At 48.7% G+C, this 23473-nt stretch overlaps 1 protein-coding gene across 1 annotated transcript; it reads left to right on the plus strand.

Annotated features, from left to right (window-relative positions):
* Positions 1–3617: 3617 nt before the first annotated feature.
* On the plus strand, positions 3618–21628 carry LOC117421969 (transmembrane protein 260-like). Its single transcript, XM_058990574.1, has 16 exons — positions 3618–4235; positions 5913–5944; positions 6911–7062; positions 14644–14821; positions 14933–15046; positions 15566–15745; positions 16345–16385; positions 16914–17000; positions 17171–17285; positions 17695–17867; positions 19293–19464; positions 19886–20019; positions 20110–20286; positions 20368–20421; positions 20502–20592; positions 21114–21628. The coding sequence occupies exons 1-16, from the start codon at positions 4088–4090 to the stop codon at positions 21372–21374; spliced, it is 2109 nt and encodes a 702-aa protein (XP_058846557.1). The 5' UTR covers positions 3618–4087; the 3' UTR covers positions 21375–21628.
* The last annotated feature ends 1845 nt before the right edge of the window (positions 21629–23473 follow it).

The following is a 23473-nucleotide window of genomic DNA, read 5'->3' on the forward strand; positions in this document are numbered from 1 at the left end:
AGCGCAGTAATTAAACCCCGATGATGGCTGTTTTGCTATCGATTAACTTCTCAATGTGACCCCTGTGAACAGGGCTGGGGGCCCCGCTGGCGCGATGCCACAGGTGTCTGCGGGCTGCGAGCCGCGCTATCAATGGGACACCTCAGCAGACGCGCTATAATCGCGCTAATTTCCTCGGTCACACTGCAAGCTTCTGAGGGAAATGATATGCAGATCACAGTCTGTAAATAAGAGATAGTTGCATTTTTTCCTTAAATATAAGAAAACAAATCTTAAAAATAGAAAACGCACATACACAACAATCGCATGCGTGTCCTCGTTTTTATTTTAATTCAGTCAATTTGGCAGTAATTTTAATCTTCCGGCAAATTAAACTGGCGGGGGATCGTGGCGAGCGTTGGATGCCTGTTATGAATTCACAGACATATCTATCTTGTACAATTAGTCACTGTTTGCCGCCTGAAAATGTCTCATTCATTATCCCCAGTCGTTACTGAAGTTTCGCTTGCCTCCGTTTTAGTTTGAAATGCTTTGTGTCAGAGGTCGCCGGTTTTTTTGGTCCGATATCAAACCGAGCTCCGCCAGCGACATTAAAGGTTTCTCGGAGTCTGTTTGAATTCCTCCCTCCTTCTCCCCTCTCCTTGATTTCAACAGCAGCGGGGTCCTCCGCAGTTTATAATGCCTTTCATGGTGTAATTGATCATTTTTCAAGCAGTTATAGAAACACGCTCTGCACACAGCGCTATGAATATTAAATGCTGCATTTGATTTCATGCTCTGTGTTAAATTGAACGCGTCTTTCACTGTAGGCCCCTATAGCCTTCTCGTGCAGGCAGCTGCTTTCCACATGTAATCAAATTAAAAACGCATTTGTATTTGGTTTATTAGTTTACCCCGAATCATCAAAGCTCAGGACCGGCTTGCTTTATTTAAATGACACATTCCACATAGTTCTGGTTTGTGTTGTTCAAATGTTTTTTTTTTTCTTTTATTTCTGTATCTTTCAACCCTGCTGTTCAGCATCACTCCTATATCATCACGATGTTGCTAATATGTAAGCTTCTCTTTTTCATGTGCTATTAGATGTGTTCAGAACCATTCTCTGCTGTTGGTTCAGCTCAGATCATTCCTAAACCATCACATTATATCAGTGTTACTTTACTTGTAATAAGCTTTGCGTTGAACTCTTCCACGTACTGTATGTACAGGGCATAAGGGCGTCCCACCAAGGGGGGGTCTCGCCCCTCTCTCGCTCCGTTCACGTGCTTCAAACTGGGCTCCAAAACTTTTTGTTTCCCAGCTTGTCATCTTAATCCTGCTCCGTGTTCCTGGGAGCGAAGATCTCCTCTGATAGGAGCAGGCGGGCTGAGTCCTGTTCACAGTAAATACCCCCGGACAGTGTTCACTGAGCTGGGCTGCTGTTTGTTTTTCTTGAGAAAGGTAGTGCATTGTGAGCGGCTGGTGATACGTGTCTGCAGACGTCTTACCACAGCCCAGCTTCATCTGGGAATGAATAACAACAACAGTACAAAAAACACACTCTCTTACTCAGAGCCTATACCATCACTACCTCTCTCTCTTCCTCTCCCTCACTCCCTCCCTCTCTTCCTCTCCCTCACTCTCTCTTCCTCCCCTCACTCCCTCCCTCTCTCTCTCTCTCTTCCTCCCCTCACTCCCTCCGTCTCTCTCTCTTCCTCCCCTCTCTCTCTTCCTCTCCCTCCCTCCCTCCCTCTCTCTCTTCCTCTCCCTCACTCTCTCTTCCTCCCCTCACTCCCTCCCTCTCTCTCTTCCTCTCCCTCCCTCCCTCTCTCTTCCTCTCCCTCCCTCCCTCTCCCTCCCTCCCTCTCTCTTCCTCTCCCTCCCTCTATCTTTGTCTCTCTCTCATCTCTATTTCTCTTTCTTTCCCATATCCCCCTCCTCTTTGCTCATCCTCCTGTTCCTCACCCTCCTTATCTCCCTCTATCTGCCCCCCTCTGCAGTGACATTCTCAGCGCGACCAGGAGCCACATTACTTTAATTATGGAGTAATTGCAGAGTGTTGTGTTAATTCAATCTTGATCAGTTTAAGTGAGTGAATTGATTGCTCCCATTTGTAAGGCAGGCTGCTGCAATGGAAGCAATGAGGCTCTTTCTCTTGTGTGTGCTTGCATGCACATGCATGTGTGATCTTGTGTGTGCTTGCATGCACATGCATGTGTGATCTTGTGTGTGCTTGCATGCACATGCATGTGTGATCTTGTGTGTGCTTGCATGCATGTGCACGTGTGATTGAGTCTGAATCCCTATAGACTACCATTGAGTCTGAATCCCTATAGACTACCATTGAGTCTGAATCTGCATAGACTACCATTGAGTCTGAATCTGCATAGACTACCATTGAGTCTGGATCCCTATAGACTACCATTGAGCCTGAATCCCTATAGACTACCATTGAGCCTGAATCCCTATAGACTACCATTGAGTCTGAATCCCTATAGACTGCCATTGAGTCTGAATCCCTATAGACTACCATTGAGTCTGAATCTGCATAGACCACCATTGAGTCTGAATCCCTATAGACTGCCATTGAGTCTGAATGAAGCCTCTGTGCGATCACTCTTTTGCGAGTCATACTGCAGTTTATTCCCACATTGACACACACTCACAGACACACACACACACACGCACACCTTCTCTCCCCTCAGTTCAGAGTTAGTGGTTCCCCATCCTCTCCCTTTCCCTGTGCGGGCTGTCAGTCAGTCTGGATAATGAATGTAATGCCACAGCACTTACAGCACTCTGTTTGCTAACAGCCCCTGCGCCATATGGAAACCACGGCTTTGGTCCATTTGGGTAAGGCCCGTCCTTGGACAAGCCCCAGCTCTAAAATAAAAACTCTCTCTTAATTTGCTGAGCGCCGAGGGTCCTGTAATCCGCATCAGCGGGAGGGATTGAGAGACCGCTAATGCAGACCTGGCGCATATAAACCCCCTCGCTGTGCATTAACTGGGGAAGCTGCTGGATCACTTCCAGAACGTGACTCCCACACCCTCTGCTCGCACAGGGCCCCTCCCAGCAGGGGTGGGTCAGACAGGACGCTTCCACGCCTGCTCTCTGTTCCAGCCCAGAAACACAATCATTCCTGCTGAAAACAACGGACCAGCATTGAATCCTTTAAAAACAGTTAGAAAAGGTTTTTCAGAGTCATTTGTATTGGTTACAGTGTTGTTTGAAATGTGTGCCTTCACCTTTAAATGGCAGCTTTTAATTCGTGCACGTTTGGGTTTCGACGGTTAGGGTTAGGATCCCCTATATTGACACGGGGGTTGAGCTTCATGTAGGGGATACAGGGAGTGAGAATGAGCGCAAGACTAAACAGCTGCACTTTTAAAGATGTCACAGCACTAACGACTGCAGAGCAAGACCAGCTTTTACCTTTTTGCTTGTGTTGAAGTGGCAATCCGGGGAGCATCACCGCTAGCAGACTGGCGGCAGCACTGAGCCGAGAGCGCCTCTATTCAGAAAGCGGTTTCAAACCCATGGGATATACCATGTGCGATCCAACCCGGGGGGGGGGGAGGGGGACAGGCACACTATATCCAAACGCACATTACAACTAAGAGCATTCACCAAAAACGTTATCTCAAACAGAGTGATTAATATAAAGAACACCCTCTATCCTTTATTTACATATCGCATTTTCTCGAGACGACATAACAGTAAACATTTTGACATCCACTCCCTGAAACGTGAATGGAAGAGTCAGTCCAGGAAGTGGAACTGATATATTTTCTCGCCGTGTTTATTTTAGCAGTTATCCGCTGAACTTTAATCAACGCTTTCAATTTAATTGTGCATCGGTATAACCGTGTTTCAGATCTTAAACGCTAATACCTTTATCTTACTGCTCGGGGCGTGTATCCCTACTGAGAGCTTCTAGCTGTGCCAGTAGTAACACTGAAATGTGAATATTTCATACTTTTATTACAAAATGCAATGTAATTATATTAAAGGTTGCGAGTTACACAGCGGTACTGTCCCAGCATTACCTCTATAGCTCTCACTCTGCATAGCATTAGCACTTGGTACTGCGCTCTTCGTTATTTCCATGCGCAGTAGCACAGCGGTTGCGGCTGGTGGCACGGTGTCGGCGCGGAGCTCGCGGGATGCTTGGCTGCTCACCTGCGCTTCTTTCGCCTGCGTCACGGCGCTTTACCTGCCCGGGGTGCAGCGGTCCGTGGCGGGCGGAGACTCAGGTACCGGTACACGGTTACTCACCTCTCTTACATTATTTACAAACGCGTACTTCTTTCCGTCACAGTGTGATAAAAACAAAGGCAGAATCGTTTTTAAGGGTTCCGCGGTCATTTTACAACAAGAGGGCGAATCACGGACCGGGCGCTTTGTATGAGTAAGGCTTACATATTAGTGAACCCTGTTTACTGATATAGTCACGTTAATGAGTAGGACATATGCTTTTGTCCCTCTAAACGTCACAGGGAGTATGAATGAACCCTTAGGGACCCGAGGTACTTTCAAATGTGTGTGTGTTTAAAAAGTTTCGTTTGTGTAACCAGGAGGACCCCCCCCCCCCCCCCGTGCTGGAGATCGCTTCGGTTTGAGGCGGAGCGTGTCTCTCCGGTCCCTCTCCACTCTCCTGTGTTTGAAGTGCTGTGTGATTAGCATACACGAAGCAGCGCTATACCGACACGTTGAAGCAACTTTGACAACGCGCAGATAAAGCTGACACAAAGCCAAGATTATGCTAATAGGGATTCTTCAAACTGAGAAGGAAGTGGCGGAGACATCGCTGTGAATGATCACATTCAGCACTGAGAAAAAAAAAATATATATATATATATATATATAGCCAGCTTCCCCGCTGAAAGAAAGGATTAAATATGTCATTAACCTTTTTCCTGTTTAACGAAAGGAAGTCTTTGTTGTAGCAGCTCCTCGGTGAAGCATTGAGCATCGCAGCCTGTGCAACACTGATAAGCTTCCCCACAGTCGGCCTTGGGGAGTCTTTCCAGAAGCAGTTTTTTGCTGGAATAGTCAGTAACCATGGGAAATACGAATCTAAGCAGATGCAGCACTATAGACCTGTACAGAGCAAGCACAGTGTGTTATTGAGGGGCAGCAGTGTGGAGTAGTGGTTAGGGCTCTGGACTCTTGACCGGAGGGTTGTTGGTTCAATCCCCAGTGGGGGACACTGCTGCTGTACCCTTGAGCAAGGTACTTTACCTAGATTGCTCCAGTAAAAACCCAACTGTATAAATGGGTAATTGTATGTAAACATAATGTGATATCTTGTAACAATTGTAAGTCGCCCTGGATAAGGGCGTCTGCTAAGAAATAAATAATAATAATAATAAAGTAAGAAATCCAATACCAGGACATGAGGACAGCAAGGAGACTCAAATACAATACCAGGACATGAGGACAGCAAGGAGACGCGAATACAATACCAGGACATGAGGACAGCAAGGAGACTCGAATCCAATACCAGGACATGAGGACAGCAAGGAGACTCGAATACAATACCAGGATATGACATCTCTTCTCATCCCTGTCTCTCTCTATCTCTCTCTCTCTCTCTCTCTCTCTCTCTCTCTCTCTCTCTCTCTCTCTCTCTCTCTCTTCATGCCTCTCCGGTGTCCTTGCTGCAGTTCTGGGACTCTGGGAGAGTGGGTGTGTTTCGGGGGGAGGGGTCCGCACTGAGGGGATCTGGGGAGTGAGGAGAGATGAAGGCGGCGAGCGAGGCTCTTAGGATGTGTCACGCTGGGAAGATTTGCAGGTTTTGATCCAGGCAAATTAATGCAAAATCCCAGAGCAAGTATTTGGATTGGGAAAACTTTAGAGGGGCCTCATCTCTTAACAGTAATTATTGGGTTTACATTCATTTCACTCTCTTCTTTTTTATTTTTCCACAGGAGAGCTGATCACTGCTGCCTGCGAGCTTGGGGTGAGAATTAGCCGTATTGTTTAATAAATTCACTCATTAACTGTTATAAGCATTAAGGAAGTTTAATTAACCATGGGCTGAAAGCAGATTAATTTACTTTCTGTTTTTTTTTCTTTTTTCCCATACACTTATTTTATTAAGTTGCAAGTGCAGAATGCTATAATTTGCAACACGTTTTTTTAAATCCAATTAAAGTCAATGGTAAGGCGATGGCTTTTGTAGGCTTTGCCTTATGTACGCTATAGGCTTATTTTAACACCCCTCCCTCCCACTCTCCCTCCCCCTCCCTTTGTGTGTGTGTGTGTGTGTGTGTGTGTGTGTGTGCGTGCGCGCGCCTGTGTGTAAGCCAGGAAGAATTAACTAAATCGGGTTAACAGTTCTAATAAGTTTTATTATTTAATAAAGTTTATTACGCCTCTGTGATCCATTTAGGGAGGCTGTGCCGATGTCAGTGTGCCAGTAATCCAGTAGTTAGTGAAGCAGTCTGTGTGGCCTGCCTGCCTCCCTCCCTGCCTGCCTCCCTGCCTCCCTCCCTCCCTGCCTGCCTGCCTCCCTCCCTCCCTGCTTGCCTGCCTGCCTCCCTCCCTCCCTGCCTGCCTGCCTCCATCCCTCCCTCCCTGCCTGTCTCCCTCCCTCCCTGCCTGCCTGTCTGTCTCCCTGCCTGCCTGCCTCCCTCCCTCCCTCCCTGCCTGCCTAACTCCCTCCCTGCCAGCTTCCCTCCCTCCCTCCCTCCCTCCATCCCTGCCTGCCTGCCTGCCTAACTCCCTCCCTCCCTGCCTCCCTCTCCCTGCCTGCCTGTCTGCCTCCCTGCCTGCCTGCCTCCCTTGTTACCTCTACACACACCGTGGCTAATCAAGCTCCTAGTAAATCCTGGAGTGGTTGGACCTGCTATGCAGTAGGAGTCTTATTTCCATCCCAGTGGTTGAGTTGACAGTCCTGGATGTCCCTCCCTTTACCCCTCTCCAGGTTGCTCACCCCCCCGGGTACCCCCTCTTCACTCTCCTCGCTCGTCTGGCTCTGGATCTGCTTCCCTTCGGACTGCCAGCCTACCGCGTCAACCTTCTGAACGGGCTGCTGGGGGCGATAGCGAGCGCCTCGCTGTGCTTCACTGTCTGCAGGTAGGAGCTTCCTCGACCCTCCCTCCTCGCTGCCTCAGCTGCATCGTCTGTAGTCGAGGTATTCAAATAATCCATTGTGTGGCCAGCATCGTGGAGTCACCATGTAGGTACAGCTACAGGCCTCTGGTTAATCTTTGCAACCTAATCGTCCAAACTCCTCGTTCACCGAGTCATACAGAACTCTCCAACCCAGACTGCTTCCCCTTTGCGTGAGCCTCGTGCCCGCTCCTCACTGGAAGTGAGAATTTGTTCTCAATGGACTCCGCTCCCAGCTCCCCTCGGGTAGGAGGTGTTTAATAATGGGTGCGTTCGGAGAGGCCGGGTGGTGACTGCTGATTCGGAATCCCTGCTAACCTGGAAGTTCTTTATCCTGTTAGCTTTGCGGTGACCCTGGTTTAGCTGGGGGGCAAAGGGGGCACTCTGTGGTTTGCGTGTGTGTTTTGAGGGGAGGGGGAAGCAAGCGCTGGAATTGAAATTGAGGGATTATTATTGTGGGTTGTGGGATAGATTGAAGGTGTTTCAGAGAGAGAATAAATTTTTTTCTGTAAGAAAACAGCTGTGGAATTAAAATGCAGTGGAGTCAAAACAGCATTATTGACGTGTTTGTTTATTTGTTCATTTATTTATTTAACTAGTCAGCTGGGAGGGATTTGAAAAGAGTTTGATATGAATGATATATTGTCTGCTAACGTAACCACTCTCTGGAAAAGTTTCATTTAAATACAGTTCTTTAAAGAATGCAAGCCTTGTGAAATGTACTCCAGTAGTTTCGGTGTTTTCAAAGCTGGCTGCCTTTGCCACTTGCATGCTGTGTTCTCTCTGCACTCCCCCCAGCTCCTGGTGTTTCCCTGGGCTGGGATTGTGTATTTGTCGAGGGTCCTGACAGGAAGCTCTTGTAAATAAATTGTTGTATCTTGGTGGTGCACTCGGAGTGTGCTCCCTGTATTAACAATTTGAATTAACGAGTAACATATAGGCTTGGTTCAGTGTTTCTCAGCTGAAGGAGAATTGAATTGCAGTATGGCTGGCTTTCACTTTCACAGTTTCCATGTTCCAAGCTGCATGCCAAGTTACTGGCAGGGAAAGTCAAGCTCAGATCCTAGCTCTTCATAATCGCATGTGTGCCAGTGAGAATCAGGTTGAGAATGCATGGTGTGTGTGTGTGTGTGTGTGTGTGTGTGTGTGTGTGTGTTTGCCTGCCTGTGTGTGCGTTTGCCTGCCTGTGTGTGCGTGTGTCCGCTTTCCCAGCTGCTCCTCACGCTGACCTCTGCACCTTGACCTTCACTCTGCGCGCGACGGCCCGTATCCTGTTAACCTCTGAGTGACCCTGATTTAAAGGGATTACCGCAAGAGATACAAGAACCGGCCTGAGACTCAATTTCCATGAACTATCAGACACATGGATCCGTTTTATTACAATAACCTGGTGAGTAAGCCAGGTTAACCCTGTGTGCGTGTGTGTGCCTGTGTGAGGGGGTCCGGGCTGGATTGGCTACAGAGCACTAAATCCCTGAGCATCAAGCGTTTGTGTGTGCTGTAAAATACCTGCAGTAAGTGGACGTCACGCAGGCGATACCCCTTCTGGAGGTTTTTGTGCTTGCTAGTGTCAGTGTTGAGGAGGTCTGCTTGTTTGTCTTTGACGTCCGTTGTTCTTTCTCTGTCTGTCTGTCTGTCTGTCTTTCCACGTGGCTGAATCAGACGATTATTTCGGGGTGATCGTGCTTGCGTAGTTTTGCCCCTCCATTCTTTAGCACAAGTTATTGAATAATAAAAGAACAGTGCTGTCTGTTTGTCTTCCATTTCTACATGCGCGTCGGGTTGATGTAGGGTTGATATTGGGTTAGCAGCGTGGCAGAGGGTTCAAGTCACTGACATGACCACAGCCTGATGTAAGAATTGAACAGCAACAAGACGGCTAAGCTCTGCAGCTCACAGGGAAATAAGTGAGCACTAATGCATGGGATACATGGTACAAGTGGACAGTGTGCATACAGTGTAGGGGATTAAAATAACTGGGAAAAACACCTCCTGAAATACGGAGAAATCTGAAGTTTATTCAACAACAACAACAACTGTCCACTTTAATCTAAACATGTACTTTTCCATTCAATCCAAGGAAAGGCGTTTTTTTTTTTTTTTTTTTTTTTAAAGTACTGGAGTGCCCCTTTTAGTGTCAGCAGGAGGCTGCATGTTAGCCGGCCGGACAGTCACACCCTCAAAGCTGTTAAGTACAGGTTTACACAGGGTTTCGTTTTTTAATCTAGGTTTTCCAAATTAAAAAAACAAGCACACACACAGTATAAATTGAAGATTTATGTCGTTATCCCGCTGAGACTGAGATCCGGGGCCAGCAGTTGAGTGCGAGGCGAGGCTGAGAGTCGGGTTCAAATCCCAAATGAGTTCAACTCTGTCCAGCAGAGCAACAGACACCTTCACTGTGTAAAAGTGAACCCATGTCTATCCTGGAAGCTCACAAAGAAAACTGAGACTGCAAAAGACTTTGTGTTCCTACTTTCAGACGAAACTCCTTTGTAGTTTTATGAATGGTTTCACAGACCCCCGTTGGCACTAATCTTGGACTATCTAATGTAGACGAGTGCTAACCAAGGGTCTGTGAAACCAACCCATCATTTCTTTTTTTTTAACTCTTAATCAGAACTGTGACTCTCTTTCCTAACTCGCCTCTCCCCCTCTCCCATCTCTCTCTCTGCAGTGCAGTCAGTGTGCCGTGGCAGCGTTAGGGATGAGGCATTGCATTGCTATTTTATTATTATTATTATTATTATTATTATTATTATTATTGGTAGTACTGTAACTTGCATGTGTAAGTTGTAGCTTATGACGGTGAAACTAAATAAATGAATATATGTATTTTTTTTCTGAAATGCCTCTTGTCAATATAGGGTTTAAATATCTTTCCTACATGGAACAGTGTACAGGATTCAGAGCTGGTGACCTTGAGAGATCCATTTAAATCATTAAATATCTGTGTGTGTTTGGTTAGTAGTGAGTGAATGGGTGTGCAAGCCTGATCACACACACGGACACGCACACACACACATACACACACACACACACACACACACACACACACACACACACACACACACACACACACACTCTCTGCTTGACTGAAACCAAAAAGACTACGCGCCCAACATGCAGTATGACCAATGCTAGCCTTAGGAGAAATCCTTCTAATGCCTTGTAACAGACGCTTAATTAAAATGTTATTTGCTCATTACTGGATCAGAAAGTGTCAGAGTACTGTCAGAGTTAACATGCTCCTGCCCGGAGGGCGTTCACTTGTCTCCCCACAGTGGCGACTGCGAGTACTGCATCTGCTTTTAGTTATCTCAGCCGTTTTCAGCCAGTTTTGCCATCATGCTGTACCTGGCTGAGGTGTGTCAGCGTTTACTCTGTGTGTTGCAATTCGATGTATCGAACGAGCGACAGTGAGAAGTAACCATGTATTTCAACGCACTTCCTGAATGTGTCTCTTGCTGCGCTAAATTTAAAAACAATTTAAAAAATCAATATTAAAACGCAACATTTATCTCGTGACTGTAAATGTAGAACAGTTATGTGACCTGTTTTTTTTATTGTTTGTTTATTGATTAAATTCGTACCTGCAACTTAGCCAGAGCCCTGCCTCTTCATTCCCCTCATTCCCCTAATCCCCTCCCTCGGCAAATTGAGGGTTAAATAAACACTTTCACTTTACAAACTGAACAAAACGCCCGCCCGCACGAGACAAGCACACAGGTAAAAACAGACAACGCGAGACAAGCACACAGGTAAAAACAGACAACACGAGACAAGCACACAGGTAAAAACAGACCACACGAGACAAGCACACAGGTAAAAACAGACCGCACGAGACAAGCACACAGGTAAAAACAGACAACACGAGACAAGCACACAGGTAAAAACAGACAACACGAGACAAGCACACAGGTAAAAACAGACAACGCGAGACAAGCACACAGGTAAAAACAGACCGCACGAGACAAGCACGCAGGTAAAAACAGACAACACGAGACAAGCACACAGGTAAAAACAGACCACACGAGACAAGCACACAGGTAAAAACAGACCACACGAGACAAGCACACAGGTAAAAACAGACCGCACGAGACAAGCACACAGGTAAAAACAGACAACACGAGACAAGCACACAGGTAAAAACAGACAACACGAGACAAGCACACAGGTAAAAACAGACAACACGAGACAAGCACACAGGTAAAAACAGACCGCACAAGAGACAAGCACACAGGTAAAAACAGACCGCACAAGAGACAAGCACACAGGTAAAAACAGACCGCACGAGACAAGCACACAGGTAAAAACAGACCGCACGAGACAAGCACACAGGTAAAAACAGACCGCACGAGACAAGCACACAGGTAAAAACAGACCGCACGAGACAAGCACACAGGTAAAAACAGACCGCACGAGACAAGCACACAGGTAAAAACAGACCGCACGAGACAAGCACACAGGTAAAAACAGACCGCACGAGACAAGCACACAGGTAAAAACAGACCGCACGAGACAAGCACACAGGTAAAAACAGACCGCACGAGACAAGCACACAGGTAAAAACAGACAACACGAGACAAGCACACAGGTAAAAACAGACAGCACGAGACAAGCACACAGGTACCTCTCTGTGCAAAAAGCGGAGAGCACTTATTTAAAAGGGATACGGTGCTAATGTTGCTGGCGCTAATAAGATTAGATAGGAAAATGTATTTGAAATTCTTGGTTTGCATTTCTTTATAGTGGGGCCAGTGATGTTGTTTCTAAGGCACGAGACTGCATTGGAAACGCTGGCTGCTCATTTAAGGGGGGTGGGGGGGTGGTGTAGCTCATCTTTTTCAGTGTTGCTGATGGTAAGAGAATGCATTGGAAACGCTGGCTGCTCTCTGGTGGGTCAGCGCAGTGCTGGCATGTCTGTTCTAAGGTATTCTCTGGAGTCTCTCTTGATTGATTGGTAGTGTTTCTGCAGCAGTGTGTAAGGGCTGGAGACGCAGTGTCTATTAATCTGCGTGGTGTCAGGGCCGGCTCTCCTTATTGAAATGTGTATCTGTCTGCTATTGTGAGATGAGTAAACTGTGTCGCGCAGATCATTGGGATTTGTCATGTCCCTGTCAGTCTGTCAAGATAGTGCAGATAGGAGGGCTGCAGATTAGACTGGGAGACCGCCAGCAATTCATTCATAACAGGGAGCCCTTTACACTGGACAATCAATGAAGTGGTCCAGACACTGCATTGTTAGATCTCTATATATGTTTATTTCAGAGCAAGTTTTAGTATAGAATATTATATAGGGTGCTGTAGACTCTGACCTTGAGTGGGTGAAGCTTGTATCTTATAGTTAAATGAGAACAATTAAACAGTTTAGCTCATTCTAATGTGACGTCATTTCCATCTGATGCAAAGAAAGTTCAGACGGCTGCATCACACCTGCATTAGGGTCTTCTATAGACCATCGAAAACCAAGCAAGCAAACAGCTAGAGTGGTTTTAAATCTGTGGTGGATTCGAGCTGTCAGAGCTTGTGGAGCTTCGGGTTAATCACAGTGCGGCGGGGATGAGGGGCTACGAATCGGGGGGCTCACCTGTCCTGCACCCCTACACCCAACCCCCTGACTGACAACTAAATCTGAGAGGACATTTCTATAAACCCGTACAGCCCTCCCTCGCTCCCTCGCTCACTCGCTGTTCCTCTCCAAGAAAAGAAGAAGAAGAAATAAAGTCAGGTCTTTTTTTTTATCTTTTTCCTCTTTTTCCTGATTTCATGCGCTTTCCCCAGAAAGCTCCATTGTTCCCTTTCCCTAAGTCTCATCAGGCCCTTTGTGGTGGAATATCACAGCGGCAGCCAGGGAGCTGGGAACGTATAAATGGTATCATGCCTGTGATTAATAGCGGTGCTTATGAGTCAGGTCTGATAACAGCCTCTGCTCTCCACTCAATTTCAGATACCGCTAATGGAATCTGTCTTCTGCAATTGTAATGTGAGAGCGCCTAATTTGCTATGGAGCTTGGAGCTGTCACCAGCAGGGGATTGCAGGGTCATAAGGGACCTGGCAGCCGTTTGGCCTGCAGCTTGTATCTGCAGCTTTGAATAGAGCAGCTCTCTGCCTGTCAGGTAGCTGATAGGCTGATGAAGACTCTAAGCCACTTTGCACAATGGTGTGCAGGACCGTGCAGGCTGACTTTTCTAATTGTGTCGGCTGCTCAGATTTCAGAGCCAGTGCGCTGGTGTGCCAGGAGTTTATTTCTTTTTTTTTTCTTCTTCATACTCCTCTCCTCGCTTCTTACTCTCTCTCTTTCTTTTCTCTGTGTCTTTTTTTCTTTTCTCCCCCTCCCTTTCCTCTCTCTCTCTCTCCCTCTCTCTATCTCTCCGGTTCTATATTAAGTATAATAAGCAGGCTGGGGTTTTAAGCCTCAATTACAGAAACGATAGCGTAATAAAAAAATGATGAAAAAAATTAAACCTTGGTGGAAACGTTTCCATTCCTCAATGTGTTTCTCTGTGATTTTAATGCGGTACGGTGATGCCTTGAAGTATCGCCAATCTAGGGGCTATTTTTGTGATCTTAATACCGCCCTAAAATTTCTAAAGCTGAACTGTCGTGGACTTCATCTTGCTGTTTTTATGTACTGTATGTGTGTCATGTCTGTCTGTTTCTGTGTCAGTTTCTGTGTGTCATGTCGTGTTGTCGTGTCTGTCTATCTGTCCGTCTGTTTCTATGTCAGTTTCTGTGTGTCTGTCTGTCTGTCTGTCTGTCTCTCCTCTTTTTCCCTGCACTCTTCAGCTCTCCTGCAGTGCTGGAGATGGTCTTGATGTTTGATCACCCTTGTTGATTACATGTAATCAGAATCCATGTGTATCCCTTGGAGGGTTCGAGTTTCCTCGCTCCCTCTCCCCCTCTCTCTCTGCAGGCTCTCAGGCAATGCAGTGGCCTCACTCCCTCTCCCTCTCCCCCTCTCTCTCTGCAGGCTCTCAGGCAGTGCAGTAGCCTCACTCCCTCTCCCTCTCCCCCTCTCTCTCTGCAGGCTCTCAGGCAGTGCAGTAGCCTCACTCCCTCTCCCTCTCCCCCTCTCTCTCTGCAGGCTCTCAGGCAGTGCAGTAGCCTCACTCCCTCTCCCTCTCCCCCTCTCTCTCTGCAGGCTCTCAGGCAGTGCAGTAGCCTCACTCCCTCTCCCTCTCCCCCTCTCTCTCTGCAGGCTCTCAGGCAGTGCAGTAGCCTCACTCCCTCTCCCTCTCCCCCTCTCTCTCTGCAGGCTCTCAGGCAGTGCAGTAGCCTCACTCCCTCTCCCTCTCCCCCTCTCTCTCTGCAGGCTCTCAGGCAGTGCAGTAGCCTCACTCCCTCTCCCTCTCCCCCTCTCTCTCTGCAGGCTCTCAGGCAGTGCAGTAGCCTCACTCCCTCTCCCTCTCCCCCTCTCTCTCTGCAGGCTCTCTGGCAGTGCAGTAGCCTCACTCCCTCTCCCTCTCCCCCCTCTCTCTCTGCAGGCTCTCAGGCAGTGCAGTAGCCTCACTCCCTCTCCCTCTCCCCCTCTCTCTCTGCAGGCTCTCAGGCAGTGCAGTAGCTGGTGTCTTTGCTGCTGGTAGTTTTGCAGTGTCTCGGCTGGCTTGGCACTGGTCGATGGCTGCTGAGGTTTTCTCTCTGAACAACGTGTTCATCGGGCTGCTCCTGTGCCTCAGCGCCTGCTTCCACACCGCGGGTTCAGCCCAGCAGAGAGACAAGGTACTGTCCACCCGCTCCCACCTCCCACCTCCCCTCTCCACGCTCTCTCTCCCTCCCTCCCTCCCTCCTTTCTCACTCACCCTGTTTCCCTCTTTCTGTCTCTCCTGTCAGTTTGGTTGCTGGGGAGCGCTGTGCTGTGGTCTCAGTCTGTGTAATCAGCACACCGTGGTCCTGTACGTGCTCTGCATCGCCCCCTGGGTGCTGGGAGGACTCAGGACTCACAAGGTAAACGATACAACAGTATCATTGCAGAGAGGCTACACCGTGGCAGAAAGAGAGGGGAGACAGATACACACAGGGGCGAGTTATTGGTGTGTGTGCTCATAAATTCAGGGAAAGAAATGAGACTCCCATTGCACAGCAGTTTGATCCATTCCTGCTTTTACTATGAGTTTAATAAGACACACCTGTGCTTGTCACCAATACACTATGGCTAATCAAGCTGGTAGTAAAACCTGGAGTGGGTGAAATTGCTGTGCAAAAGGAATCTTATTCCCATCCCTGCACGTTGATTTTTTTTGTAGTTATCCCACGAAGAACCATTGTGATTTCTTTGTAAATAAGCAGCATGTCAAAACATGAAACTATTGGTGTATCGCACAGTAAAGTATGTTCCCATCTCTTTAATGTTTTTAGTTATTGCAATGTGTTGGATAGGTGCAGTGTAGGAGACTGCACTCATTGAAGTGCTATTAAGTCCTGTTTAATGGCTTTGACTGTCTTATTGTGTGACATCCCCCATAGGAACTCTCTTTGCCTATCGTGGGGCGGCTGGGGACTTGTTTCCTGGTCGGTTTCCTGCCCTACCTTTACCTGCCGCTCTCCTCCTTCCTGAACCGAGCGCGCTGGAGCTGGGGGGACCAGAGCAGCCTGGGGGGGCTCCTGAAGCACCTGCTCCGGATCGAGTACGGGACCTTCAGCCTGGTAACAAACACCGTGTCCCCCTCTCCACCACTCCATCCCTCCATCCGACTCCTCCCCACCCCTCTCCCTCCCTCTCTCCACTCCATCCTACTCCTCTCCTCTCCCTCCCTCTCTCCACTCCTCCCTCAAGCACCTGCTCCTTCATTCCCCCTTCTACCATATACCCCTCTCTCTACTCCACCCCTTCTCTTCCCTCTCTTCTCTGCCTCTCTCTATCTTTCTCTTCCTCTCTCTAACCTCTTACCCCTTTCTTCTCTCTACCCCATCTCCTCTTTTACCCTCCATCTCTCTCTCCCAGTCCAGCGGTGGGGATTTGAATCCTAGTTTGAGTTCCTGTCCTGCAGGGATGGAAATAAAGATCCCATTGCACAGCAGTTTGATCCATTCCTGGTTTTACTATGAGATTAATAAGACACACCTGACACACCTGTGGCTAATCAAGCTCATAGTAAAACCTGGAATTGGTGAAACTGCTGTGCAATAGGAGTCTTATTGCCATCCCTGCTCTGTGTGTTTTTACTGCAGGATGGAGGGAGGGGGTGTAGCTAACTTTGTGTGTGACGAGTTTTGCTTTATGTGTTGATTGTTCTTGCGGACAGGCCAAGTCGGAGACTGGGACAGGGATGGCTCAAATGTTGAGGTTAGTCCTGCCTGTCTCTCTGCCTGCCTGCCTGCCTGTCTGTCTGTCTGTCTCTCTGCCTGCCTGCCTGCCTGTCTGTCTGTCTGCCTGTCTGTCTCTCTGCCTGCCTGCCTGTCTGTCTGTCTGTCTGTCTCTCTGCCTGCCTGCCTGCCTGTCTGTCTGTCTGTCTCTCTGCCTGCCTGCCTGTCTGTCTGTCTCTCTGCCTGTCTGCCTGTCTGTCTGTCTGTCTGTCTGTCTGTCTCTCCGCCTGCCTGCCTGCCTGTCTGTCTGTCTGTCTGTCTGTCTGTCTGTCTGTCTCTCTGCCTGCCTGCCTGCCTGTCTGTCTGTCTGTCTGTCTCTCTGCCTGCCTGCCTGCCTGTCTGTCTGTCTGTCTGTCTCTCTGCCTGCCTGCCTGCCTGCCTGTCGCCCTGAACACTCACACTGGGCTGCTGTAATCACCAGTCTCTGCACTGCATTCCTTCTCCTCTTTTGCATTGATCAACAAGCCAAACGAAACTCCTCACCCTGCCCTGCTGCCTCCTGTTTCAGAGCCCAGCTGACTCACTGCCTGTCGGACCTCTCCGCTCCAGTTCTGGTTCTGTCCGGGGCCGCCCTGCTTCTGAACCCCTTAAACAGGTACTGATACACAGAAAAAAAAAGTCCTCTGTTCACAGCTTTATCTAGAGAGGTACAGCACAGACACAGAGATACATGTTACCTGATCAAGCTCATAGTAAAACCTGGAATGGGTGAAACAGCTATGCAATAGGAGTCTTCTTTCCGTCCCTGCTCTGCTGTGTGTACAGGAGTCGTGGCTCCTCCGTGCTGGTCTGGCTGTTGGCTGCGATGGTGACCCTGTACTCTCTGTTCTTCGCGTGGAGAGCGAACCTGGATATCAGCAAGCCCCTGTTCCTGAGAGTGGTGAGCATTGATCATCCTTTCACACGCACTCACATTCCACCAAAATGAACCTTCAAGCAAATGATCAGTTTAAACATTTAGCAGCTGTAAACTAAGCTCAAGCACAGGAACATTTAACAGGGATGGCAAAGTCCCATTTGGGGTAAGAATTTCTTTTATTCCAACCCGTCCCTAACAGTTCAGTGTCGATTTCCATTGCACTTCAGGGGTCTGTGGTCAGTATTTGATGTTGTTGATTGCTGAATCGTTGTAGTCCTTTAAGACCCGACTTGATGAAGTTTGGAGATCAGTCAGCTACCAGGAACCAGGACGAGCGGCGATGGAGCGAGCGGCGGGCCTGTCGCTCGTAAACGCGCTTGTGTTTGTGCGTTCCTGACTGCCCCCTGGCGTGTGTCCCGTGTCACTGCAGGTGGAGCGGTTCTGGGTGCAGGGCGACGCGGTGCTGTGTGTGCTGGCTGGACTGGGTCTGTCCTCGCTGTGCTGTGAGCTGGACAGACGGCTGGGCAGAGGGGGGGTGTGGAGGGCAGTGGGCTGGATCTTCACAGCAGGATTCATCGCCAGCCAGGCTCACCGTCACTCCAGGTACTGTACAGCACATTCATTCATTCATTCATTTGAAATATTGAGCATTTATAGTATCTGCTCTTGTTGGGTGGAGTGTTAAATCCTCCGGTAACTACATAACAGGGATGGAAACAAGACTCCCGCTGCAGAGCAGTTAGATCCATTCCTGTTTTTACTATGAGTTTAATAAGACACACCTGAGCTTGTTACCTACACACTGTGGCTAATCAAGCTCTAAGTAAAACCTGGAGTGGATGAAACTGCTGTGCAACAGGAGTCTTCTTTCCATCTCTGTGAAGGGAGAGATCTGTGTATTAACACAGCCACTGGAATGTATGATTCTGCAAAGGCTGTAAATTTGCTTTTAATATACTGTATTAAACATTTAAACCGTTGCTTACATTTTCAATGTAAAATGTCATTGAGTACTTATGGTGTTTTATTTATATTTGTACGTTTACAAATCTGACCTAAATGTTCACATCAATTGCAGTGATTTACAATGCAATAATATACCAGGAACAAATACACTCTGAGCAAAACCAAAAAGCAGGATTGTGATTCAAACTGTACGCTTCCAGTTAAACGTTTAGTTAAGTGTAACCCCGTTTAGGATTTCACCGTTTAAACCTTTGCAGCCGTATGCAACAGTCTCTGACTCTGAACTGAAAGGAAAGCACACAGAGGTTTGCCCGATCTGTTTGCTGGTTGGATCAGCGGTGCTGAGTACTGAGTGAAGCTCTTTATTCTCCGATTCTCAGCTCCCAGTCTCTTCCTGTATAAAAGCACCGCTCTGGAATAATTAGATAGTTAATGCATGATTTGTAACGGGGGCGATCAGAGTGAACAGATTACACTAACAAGCCACTTATAAACACACATCAGAGAGACCCTTTGATCAGGTATGCAACCTGGCCTAGCCTGTCACTTCACGTTGCACTCGTTGACAGAGTTATTAGAAAGTCTAATGGGACTGTCATCGTGGGGGGGGGGGCCTCTGTGCTGACAGGACACCGAGAGGGGGGGGGGAATCAAACACATACAGAGACACACACAGAGATCTATACAGACACACACACACACACAGATATACACAGAGATACACACACATATATACACAGAGACACACATACACAGACACACACAGATATATACAGACACATAGAGACACACACACAGATTTACACAGAGATACACATACACAGACACACACACACTGACACAGAGAGTCACAGAGACACACACACAGGTCTCAAATGTGCAATTTTGAAAGAAACACATGTTATCGCACACATGTATTATAATTTTTAAAACAAGATATATGAGGCCTATGCAGCTAATGGATGTGCAAAATGAAATGGAATGATTTTGTGAGCAACACTAGAGAAGAAAGTAAGCCCACAGCCCTGTACTCCTGCGCCTGTGTGTCTGTATCTGTGCCAGGCTGTTGGATCAGAGTGAGAACTTCGTTGTGGACAGGTTTGCTCGGAACATTCTGAACTCCATTCCCAATGGATCCATCGTCCTGACGAGAGGGGACCTGCCAGGGAACTCTCTGCGCTACCTGCACTACTGTGAGTGGCTGAGAGGGGACCTGAGCCTAGTGGAGCAGGAGGTGAATGTGTGTGTGTTCGTATCTGTCTGTCTCTCTGTCTTTGTGTGTGTGTGTGTGCGTATCTGTCTGTCTGTCTGTCTCTGTGTGTGTGTGTGTGCGTATCTGTCTGTCTCTGTGTGTGTCAGTGTGTGTGTGTGCGTATCTGTCTATCTGTCTCTCTGACTCTGTGTGTGTGTGTCTGTCTGTCTGTCTGTGTGTGTCAGTGTGTGTGTGTGTGCGTATCTATCTGTCTGTCTGTCTCTCTGACTGTGTGTGTCTGTCTGTCTGTCTGTGTGTGTCAGTGTGTGTGTGTGTGCGTATCTGTCTGTCTCTCTGTCTCTGTGTGTGTGTGTCAGTGTGTGTGTCTTTGTGAGTCTCTGCCTGTTCTGCTGTTGAGGGCAAAACTGGCCTCTGATTGGTTTTCCCGGTGTCCTTTCCCTAGATGATGACCTATGATTGGTACGTTTCCAAGCTGGGCCGGCACCTCCCTGGAGTCCGGTTCCCGGGGAGGCTGTGGGACCTGGTGCTGTCAGACCAAACCTTCAACCTGCAGAGGTTCCTGTCGGAGAACGCAGGGTGAGTGCAGGGCCGACCAGGCATCAATAAATCATTGTGCAGTACCATAGGCATGCTGACAGTGCCTGTGTGCGGTGGGTGTGCTTGCAGGAGGGAGGTCTTCGCTTGCATCGGGCTGCCTGAGGGGGACCGGTCCTGGGAGAGGGGCTTCTCTCTGTGGCCCTGGGGGGTCTGTGAGAAGCTGGTCCCCTCTGGAACCCCCTTCTACCCTGCGGAGTGGGTCAGACTGACCCGGAATATGTACAACTGGACTGAGCCTTACAACAGGTACAGCGTCGCACACGCACACACTCAGTCACACGCAAGTGCACACACACACACACGCTCACTCGGTGTGTTCTCTCTTAGCTTCCAGCCGGGATCCTGGGAGGAGGTAGCCAATGAAGAAATGTGGCAGTCCAGGTGAGCTTCCTCTTACAATCCCATCATTAAAACTCGTATTGTTGTTCTTGTTATCACCATGGCTGCGGTTCCTCATGCAGGATGAAGACTGCGTTCTTCCTGTTTGACCTGGCGGAGAAGCAGAGCGGCAGTGCGGAGGTACAGGTGCAGCTCTACCAGCTCTCTTACACTGTGAGTGTGAACATCTCCTACAGCAATACCACACCTACAGCAATACCACACCCACAGCAATGCCACACCCGCAGCAATACCACACCCGCAGCAATACCACACCCGCAGCAATACCACACCCGCAGCAATGCCACACACGCAGCAATACCACACCCACAGCAATGCCACACCCGCAGCAATGCCACACACGCAGCAATACCACACCCGCAGCAATGCCACACCCGCAGCAATGCCACACCCGCAGCAATGCCACACCCGCAGCAATACCACACCCGCATCAATACCACACCCGCATCAATACCACACCCGCATCAATGCCACACCCGCAGCAATGCCACACCCGCAGCAATACCACACCCGCAGCAATGCCACACCCGCAGCAATGCCACACCCGCAGCAATGCCACACCCGCAGCAATACCACACCCGCAGCAATACCACACCCACATCACTGTGCACTTCACATGAGTACCGCTGATTGCTGTACCATTACAATCTCTCTCTCCCCTCTCTCCCGGTCAGGTCTACCAGGAGCTGGTGGGCAGGGAGGGAGAGGTGGAGGGGGAGAGGCATCCCGCGAACTGGCACAAGAACCTGGCTCTGGCGAGCGAGAGGCTGCTGCGTGCGGGCGGGGGGGGCGTGGACTCCGAGCGGCTCCTATCCTCCAGCCAGCTCCACTTCAGCCTGTACCTGCAGAGGGAGCCAGGAGACCCCCAGGCTGAGGCCATCCGCCAGGCCGTGCATCAACTGGCCAGGGAGAGAGAGAGGCTTCAGCAGCAGTAGACTGGAGGACACAGAGACACAGAGACACCAAGGAGTTCAATGTTCTTCTGCACTGCTGGGGTTACCCCTTCCTTTACAGTGATCCTCTGTACACCTGTTACTTAGTTACTTAGTTAGTTTTTTTGTTGCCATTGGCAGTTCTGTTCTGTTGCCAAAAATGTTCCTCTCCATTCAAGACTTCGAAGTTTAACCCGGATCAGTTCTGCGTTTTTATAAATGAATAAATGAGATGCTCACAGAGCCGTTGTCTTTTCGCCCTGCTGGTATTGTCTGTGATTTGGTTCAAACGAGACGAGGCTTCTGGCATCTTTCTTAATCTCAGTTAAGCAGCTGTAGGAAAAACTTGAGCCCATTTGTGGGACAGACTCCTGGAGGATCGGGGTACAATCCCTCCAGAGTGGGGTACAATCCCTCCAGAGTGGGGTACAATCCCTCCAGAGTGGGGTACAATCCCTCCAGAGTGGGGTACAATCCCTCCAGAGTGGGGTACAATCCCTCCAGAGCGTGAACAGGGAAATATCACTGCATAAAGAGGCGCTGTATTTTTATTCAATTGAATCCCCCTACCACCTCGATCAAGCGCTCCCTGGTCATGAGATCACATACTGGAAGGATCTCGTCTTTAACGGTCGAACGGAACATCCCGCAGATTCAATTCCATGGTGACGTTTGAAAACAGTCCCACCGCCGTTCTGTGGGGTTCATTTCTGCGCCTCTTGAGCAGACCCCTGCCATCCACTTACTCACGAGTTCAGACCAGCACACGAGGCAGTCGCTTGCTGTCCCAGAAAGCAGCTCTCCGGGGTGCCGGGTTTGGGCAGAGTGGCAGGGATTAAGAGAGCCGGTGACTGATTAATCCAGGGAGCAGGTTGGAAATGACTCGCTCAGCACCGGCACTCCCGCAGCTCGCGCTGTCGCCTCTGTCTCACTCCCCGGCCTTTTAAACGTCTCAGACTGAAGGATCTGCTGTTTTCAAGTCTTCCCTTAATCCCTTCCGGCTGGGAATTAAGAGAAAAATAAAATCGCAGGGCTGGCCATTTGAAAGACCCCCTGGATTGTGAGTTAAACCCTCTCTGATCCCCACCCTTAACATGCACTGAACACACGCTGAGCACACAGTTCATCTATGCAGAAAGGAACCAGCAAAGCAAGTTGCTTGCTCACATAGAATACCCTTGACTTGTTATTATTTACTTAGTCGTAACTCAAAAGCACACTTGCAGATTGTTACAGCAAAGCACCCCCCCAAAAAAAATCAGTAAAAAGGCCCCCCCCCCCTGCCCACAGATTGTTGACAGATCTAGAGAACGAATCATTTGCAAGTGCAGAACTGCCCTCCATTTTTCATTTCTGTAGGAGTGAATAGTGAATGGTTTATTGAAAGCCCCAGCAGCACAGCCAGCTCTCACAAAGCTGGAGACCTGAGCCCACACAGCGGAGTGTGCAGGACTGTGAGGAGCTGGTTTCGGAGCAGTGAGCTGTGCAGGGGGCAGCGTGCAAAGACAATTCAGCAGGGTCTAGTTTGTCTCATCACTCAGCAGCTTCAATTCCAGCAGCAACAGCAGATTAAGACAGTGAGGTATCACTTGCACACTGGCCTCGCTCACACTCTCCCTCCCTGGCAATGAAAGGAACAAACTTGTCCTTGTCTGACAGAGCTCTCGATTTCCTTTCCTTTATTCTGCCGTCAAAGAGCAGCGGGCAGACCTCTCTGTGAGGGAAGGTAAAGGGGGAGGGGGGATCAGGTATGAAGGAAACGTGTTTCTGAAGAAATGTTTCTTCGGATTTATTAGAGCAAGAGTGCACACACGTGGCCGTGTCTTTACCAGAGGAGACCCTCGGGACCTCTACCACTCCAGTCCAGGGTCTAGTAAGCACTCTAAAATGGTTTGTTTCTCAGTTTTCTTACTTGAGTGTGGAATTTTGTTACTTGAGTGTGGAGCAGTTCTGTGCATTGATATCCAGTCTAAACGAATAAACTGGGCAAGGATTGCAGAACGATGGCTGCCATTCCAAAGGAATTTCACCCAGAACTTCAATAAAACTCTTTAGTCCTGCTGACTTAGAAGTTTTACCTTCTAACACTGCAAGGCCTGCTG

This window comes from Acipenser ruthenus, chromosome 18, assembly GCF_902713425.1.
Source record: "Acipenser ruthenus chromosome 18, fAciRut3.2 maternal haplotype, whole genome shotgun sequence".
In the NCBI taxonomy this organism is placed as follows: domain Eukaryota; kingdom Metazoa; phylum Chordata; class Actinopteri; order Acipenseriformes; family Acipenseridae; genus Acipenser; species Acipenser ruthenus.